The sequence below is a fragment of the Antrostomus carolinensis genome, unplaced genomic scaffold (assembly GCF_000700745.2).
Source record: "Antrostomus carolinensis isolate BGI_N321 unplaced genomic scaffold, ASM70074v2 scaffold48700, whole genome shotgun sequence".
Classification (NCBI taxonomy): Eukaryota; Metazoa; Chordata; class Aves; order Caprimulgiformes; family Caprimulgidae; genus Antrostomus; species Antrostomus carolinensis.
The window spans coordinates 1-7,370 of NW_010287484.1; the positions used below are offsets into that span (position 1 = coordinate 1).

The 7,370-nt window shown below is 41.8% G+C and overlaps 1 protein-coding gene across 1 annotated transcript; it reads right to left on the minus strand.

Moving 5' to 3' along the window:
* Positions 1 to 1,136: 1,136 nt before the first annotated feature.
* NUDT21 (nudix hydrolase 21) lies at positions 1,137 to 6,160 on the minus strand (the record flags this gene model as incomplete). Its single annotated transcript, XM_010162890.1, has 6 exons — positions 1,137 to 1,428; positions 2,696 to 2,810; positions 3,183 to 3,258; positions 3,862 to 3,951; positions 4,651 to 4,714; positions 5,960 to 6,160. Coding segments are annotated over 6 exons (568 nt in total), but the record flags the coding sequence as incomplete, so codon positions are not given.
* Between the last annotated feature and the right edge of the window lie 1,210 nt (positions 6,161 to 7,370).

Genomic DNA, 7,370 nt, shown 5'->3' on the forward strand with positions numbered 1-7,370 from the left:
TCTTGTGATGGGGGCTCCAGAACTGGAGCCAGAACTTTATTCTCCCAGAACTTTATTTTCCTCATCTAGCAGTTGCCTAAGAAACTACACATTTTGCTAAGCCCGCATCCAGGACTTCCATCCAAGGTGAGCAGCCCTACCACTAACATCTCCAGAATTTCTTCGCTATTGATCCCATCCTTCACAGTTTGTGTGTGACCGAAGCAGTGAGCTGCCGTAGTTGTGCTACACACAGCTTACCAGTACAACGGGCAACAGAACCCACAACTTCAGCAAGTGCCAGTTCTCTTGGGAGCACGCACTCTCCAACAGCACCTTCAGAAATAAGGACAGTGCCCAAACAACAGAGCATCTTCTGATCAAAGGCACAGTTTGGAAACAAGTCTTTTCAAGAGTTAAGCTAAACTATGGAAGGCATTAAGAAGGGACACACCCAACTGGAATTGATCTTTAGCCAAGCATGTAAAAAAACCCCAAACCCTAAAAAGGCTGATATTTACTACCTGCAAGAGACTGAAATGTTGAGGTGAAGAAGCAGAGACTGGGTTCCTTGCAGGATGACACAGCACACTAGTCTGCTGCAACATGGAAACACTTGCACGTGGCATTGGCAAAACATTTCAACATGACCCAAATTCTGTTCTGTAGCCTTAGAAAACACACAAAATTAATTTAACTTCCATATTCTAACTGGATCTCAGGTCAGTCCAACAGAATTTGTTGGGTTGTTATTTTCTTAAGGGGGCACAGAGGGAGAAGACACCCATTCTATTTCCTCCAAGCCCTGTACAAACACTAACACTTCCAGATCAGTTCTGATAAGCTTTCAACAATGGCTTCAACCTCAAAACTGCAATTCTGTTCTCTAAAGAAAAGACTCAAAATTATATTTCACCTACTTATACTGTTTAATCTCTCCCTCTGACTAATTCTCTGCCCAGGGATGCAGAAATCAGAGCATCCAAATGATCCCTGAATGGGTTGGGTCCTCCCCTTGTTTCCAAGATCTTCTGTATTCCTGAAGGAAAGTAACAAAGTTGAAAAAACAAACCTAAAAGTAGGAGACAACTAAAGCAAAGGAAAAAAAAAAAAAAAACAAAACAAGCAAATCAGAAAACACACACCCAAGAAAAACAGAATCTTAACCATTTTGTTTAATGTTGTACAAAAAAAAAATAAATTGGTGAGTATTACAATGAAAAGTGATTAAAACACTGAGATCACATTGCCATCCCACTACCTAAACAGCTGAGATTCTCTATTCATCCAATAGAAAGGTTAGTGGCCTTCAGGAAAAGAACAACATAAAAAACCCCTCGCGTCACACACGTATTCTTTTCTCTACATTTTAAAGCTGTGCTCACAGAGACGGCTTCTCCTATCAGACTCTTCGGGTATACAGGAATTCAGTTGTAAATAAAGTTGAACCTAAAATTAAAAGGTTTATACCACATGAGAAATTTTCAAGTGACATTTTGTAACGAATAAGCAAATGCTTTGGTTTTGTTCTTGATGAGCCTCCATCTGAGAGAACAAAAGTGTATTTTTTTAATAAGACAGCTTTATAGTATAGCAGGAAGCATCATTTTTAACAGCAAATGCTATGCTAGCATTGCACATCAGTCTCTTAAAGGTTGCAGAAGAACTAATTAGTAACATTTAATCTCTTAAGACAGCTTCATCAATATGAAAACACCAGTGAGAGTTACGTAACCCCATCAGCAACTCCCAGCGTTTCTGCTACCAGGGCCAGCCTGGCCCACTCCAAGGGTAACAGATGGACGTACTCAACAGAAAAGCTAATTCTTCTCAACTAAGTTTCACAACAAACAGCATTCCCACAGTGAAAGCAAGCATCCCCCTCAAATTCCAGACATCCATCCTTCAGATGTGTCTGTTGTACTGGTACCAAACTGGCCCTCGGCTGCATAACAGCCAGTGTTTTGCTGCTACTCAGGCACTTTAGTAAAGGGGAAGGGGGAAGCCCCAACTAGCACAGCCAAAATTGGGGCTAGATAGAGAAAAAACCCACCATAGCATGATACAAGCCTGTTACGGGCAATACCAGTGCTGATAACAGACTTTTTTCATCAGAACTGCTTCCCCGAGGAACAGCTGCCAGGCTGTGGGATGACTGAGATACATGTGCTGAGGTAACAGAAACCAGTGAGACCAGAGAGCTCAGCAGAGCTGAGGTACAAACCTTTATCAGGTAAGAAAACTAAAGAGTGTGTATGTTGGGAAAAGGAAGAAAAAAAATACAGCTGTATTTGCTTGTGCTATAAAGATGCTACACATTGTGAACTCTACTGTGCAGAGCCTAAAAAACCCACATTATTTAATCAGCACAAAGCTGTGGTAACCTGCACACCCACCTCAGTGCTTCAAACACACCTCTTGGCTTTTACTCTCACGTTGTCCCCAACACCTACAAGAGGCTGTTCCTTAGCCTGTGCACAGCTTCATCCTCACCATCTTCCACATTTTCTTCGCTAAAAGTGCTAGATAGGACTTTGGTGCTAACAAGTTGCTCTCAGTGCCTCTAAATTGTCCCTCACATCTTGTCTGAAGTAGATTCTCAGCTAGGATAGCTGCAACCTTTTTCACAGCTGGTTTCTGGAGTGTCTAACCTTGCTCTGGTGTCCCACAGTAAATGTGTGACCAAGAACTAGAATATAAATAAATCATAATATACCTGCTCAAAAGTTGAGGAAGGCTGGAAATAATGGGTCCATATCCTGGTGCATTGTCATAGAGCTCAAACAACGGTGCAGCGACCAGCTTGTAATTTTTTGGGACTGCAAACAAAGCTATAAACAAATACAAGTTGATTAATAAGAAAAACCACCACACATTCAGCCAAGGTATCACCATCCCCCCAGACACTTCAAAACAAGATCACTACATAGAGCACCAGAGCAGGTTTATTCCTTTTCTAGTTAAATATTTGGTTCCTGTGCTGTATGTGTACGGATGCAGGAGAAATGAGCATTTACTGAGAATTCATGTGAAAAAGGAATTCACCTACCTTCAATATGGATACCAGCATTTAACTTTTTAGTGATCAACTATAAACAACTGCAAGTATACAAACACAAACTTGCCACCCCATTTCCCTGTATGAAATGCAAACATTTAAACATTGTTATAAACACAATCCTTTGCAGCAAACAAATACTCACCCTTTTCTTGAAGCTGGACCAAGAAAAGCTTTTTGTGCTCTTTTGGTTTTGTAATATGAGCTGGGATATAGGGATACTGGAAGAAAAGCAATAAAAATTGGTTGTACAGAGCTTCGAAAATCTTGTGCAACTTTAAGTTCTACTTTATAAATTATCAAGCACCGTGCAAGCTTTCAACATGTCATACGTTGTTCCTTCATGGCATCAAATAATAAAAACCATTTTATAAGAAAGCACTCAAAAAGGAATGCTGTTGCTGTCACAACTATTGACAGGATCTAAAGACACTCCAATAATGATGAGCAGTTAAAAACAGCAAACTGCACAAGTATTTAGAAATAGGGTAGTGAGACTATTTTATTCACAGGGCATCTGTTCCATATGCAGCAGTGCAAGAGTTTCCATTGTGGCTAAAACAGGAATGTAAATGGTGTGTCTGGCTCAGCACAGGACTAGAAGTTATTACATCCAGTGGTTTCTCATCCATCAGGATGGGTGAGAGGAGGGAGAGGGGAGCTTGTCTTCTCAGCCACAGAAAAGAGATTAAATAGGTAAAAAAAACAGAAAAACTAATTGTTCATGCAGCAGATACTCCAAAAGCCCAACTGGTAGGCTGAAGATTTTTGGAAGGACAATCAATACTTGACTGAAGAAGATGAAAATCAACATGAGTACTGACCTGTGGAGGTTCAAAGTTCGGTCTCCACCAGTTACCAATGCAGTCATCAATCACCCAGTCTTGCTGAACACCATCCTGACGACCCAGTATCTACCAAAAATCCAGTTACAGTCAAAACTCTAAATACCCCAAGTCTTTTTTTCTTTTTTTTTTTCCAGAAAACATACAGTAGAAGCATAAAGACTTTCTGTAATAAGGGTCTGATGTAGTTCAGAACTGCTCTGGAACAGCTTTTAATAGAATTATAGCGTATTTTTGTATAAAGTGTCTTTTTTTAGTAAAAGCCTCACCTGACAGGACAAGGACACTGTAAAAAAACATTTCAAATTCTATTATTTATTCAGCTGAACTGAGTCCCGTCAGAGCAATGGGAAGAGTGAAATGCATTGTTAATCTACCTGACACAATTAATTGAGGTTACCTGGAGAGCACGGAAGGTTAACTGGTGCATTGGGAAGACTATCTCAAAAGCAAGTCCTCATCAGTTCTGCTTTGTAAGATATTTTATTGCCCATCTGCACACTCACTTGCCTGAAGCCAGCCAAAAAGCAAAGCTTAGAATGAACACAGGACTTGAGCAGCAGGTAAGGGGTCAGGCACTAGACCGCTCTGTCACACTCATGATGCAGATAAATGCAAACTTGCTGCTTTATTTAACTACCTGAGAACATCACAAAAGCATCAACATAACAGAAGCCATAAGGAGACAACTCTAATGCTTTGGTTTATCCTGTTAAATCTAAAATAATCCAACATTCCCACATAGCAACATAACGAAAGAAAACAGACCTCTGTCATTAAGCGTTTGAGCCCTTCTACCTCATCTTCTCCTGGATTGAGTTCACCACCAGGTCTGTTAAAATAATCAATGATGACAGCTGAAGTTATGTTTTATTGTATGTACAGACTTTCACAGGTAAGTTTGGATGTGCTTCCAGGCACAGAGTTACAAATTCCCTTAAATCAGAAGTTACAAGGCCCTTAAATCAGAAGTTCCAAGTCTAACTTTGCTAAATTTGAAGACTGTAGGATAGCTTTCACCAAAACTGTGACTAAAATGGCTACTCTTTGTCCCTTAAAAATATATATATATAAAATATTTTAACTTCAACAGGACAAAGTGTAACGAGGACACTTAAAATGTAAACCTTTAACAATAATATAAAAGCACTAGAAGTTGAAGAAAGACTAGTAAATACTAATCATATTTCTTCTTATCTCAAAAACACTCACTGAAGCACACAGGAAGCAGAAAATAAAACTCACGTGGGGAACCACCCTGCATTTGATGCAAGGTTAATTAAAAAAACCCCCAAAAAACCCTAAAAAAAACAAAAACCCAACACATTTTCATCATTACAGAGTTTTGCAAAAGAGTCTAGCCTATTTTATCCACAAACATCCCCCAAATCAAGATGTCAAAAAAAGAATCTGGATATAAAATCAGATTTCACACACGCACTTGAGAACAATGTAAATGTTAAAAACAAAAGAAAAAGAAGACAGGCAGAATAACTTGGGTCAAGTCAAGCCCATCCAGTTTAAAAAAGGAAACGAGCACCACCACCATCACTATGGCCATATGATCCAAACACAACAATTTCACTCCAGCAGTGTTAACCATCAGATGAACCGAAGCAACTTTCTCAAATCCAGATGCCCGCCTTTCTCGCTGTCCCCAGCTCACTCAGGAGTTTGGAAACAGGAATCATTCTGCATGTGTTGGGGTTTATGCCTTGAGCTTCTCTTTACAGCCACAGCATAAGCATATTTAAGCATAACAGGTTTCACAATGTAAGAACAACACTTTTAATTACTGATAACGAGCTTTAAACAGGAATCTACCACAGCAATGCACCGTAACTAAGATGTCCAGTTGGTTCAAAACTGTCACCCCACACGAGTAGACTCGGACAAATACATTTTAGATGAAAACCTCACCATTCAAAAAAGGTTTTCCCACAATAAATCTTCCCAGCAAATGAATCATATTCAAAACATCTCCTATCATTAGCCACACTTCAGCTTCTACCCTGGGTGTTTAGTGGTGACAATAAAGTTCAAACTAAAAAGTTCTATTCAGGAAGCAAACACTTACAGCTTGAAAAAAGTTGTCCCCAGCTGCAGCAACAGGACGTGGGGCAGCCTGTGCTCGTGTACAATCAGCACCCCTTCCACCGTCCGCCTCATCCCAATTTTGTCAAACTCTTCCCTCATGCGCTGAAACCGAGCTGCCACGGAACTGTCCTTCTCGTACAGGGGCTCCTTGGTGCCAAAGGTGTAATTTGTCAGAGGATACCTGTAAAGAGGGGGGAAAGAAAATGTTAGAAAATATGAGAAATCTCAATTTCAATCGCTATGACACAGCGTTCACCCAGAGGCAGAAGCTTCTGTGCTTGAAGGAACGGGAACTCATTCATAGTGAATTATCTAGTATCTAGTGGGGTGCATTAGAAGGGGTGTGGTTAGTAGGTCAAGAGAGGTTCTCCTCCCCCTCTACTCTGCCCTGGTGAGGCCACATCTGGAATATTGTGTCCAGTTCTGGGCCCCACAGTTCAAGAAGGACAGGGAACTGCTGGAGAGAGTCCAGCACAGAGCCACCAAGATGATGAAGGGAGTGGAGCATCTCCCTGCTGAGGAAAGGCTGAGGGAGCTGGGGCTCTTTAGCTTGGAGAAGAGGAGGCTGAGGGGAGACCTCATTAATGTTTATAAAAATGTAAAGGGCAAATGTCAGGAGGATGGAGCCAGGCTCTTCTCAGTGATGCCCAATGGTAGGACAAGGGGCAATGGGTGTGAGCTGGAACACAGGAGGTTCCGCTTAAACTTCAGAAGGAACTTCTTTACAGTGAGGGTGACAGAGCACTGGGACAGGCTGCCCAGAGAGTTTGTGGAGTCTCCTTCTCTGGAGACATTCAAAACCCGCCTGGACACCTTCCTGTGTGATCTCATTTAGGTTCCTGCTCTGGCAGGGTGGATGATCTTTAGAGGTCCCTTCCAATCCCTGACATTCTGTGATTCTATGATAGCACTGGGCTGGAAGTTGTTGTTTGTGAGTTACGGGGCCCCTATCACCCAAAGATCTGCACCACGATGCACACGCGTGCAGAACGTCCCACTGAGAGACACGCCCTTGTGGTGCTGATTCAAAAGAAGGCAAGAAGCCCAGAAGAACCAGCAGCAACTGTTAGTCAACAGCCACCCTCTTTGATCTCCACACCACAGAGAAAAGGCAGCTGAGGCTCCGAGAGGGGAAGGAGGGAAGGAGGGAAGGAGGGAAGGAGGGAAGGAGGGCAGCTTTTTCTGCAGAAGTAAATGATGTGCCTGAGAACTAGACTGTGAGAAGTGGCTTTGTTTTGAAGTGGGAAATCAGACATTGGGATCACAGAAGAGGAGAAATGCTGAGTGTCTAAGTGCAGAGCCAGGAGCAGAGCTTGAGCAGATCACTCTGTTGGGTGAGATGCTGGACCTCTGCGTTCTCTAGGGACAGCACAGCAGAAACACTAAAGATG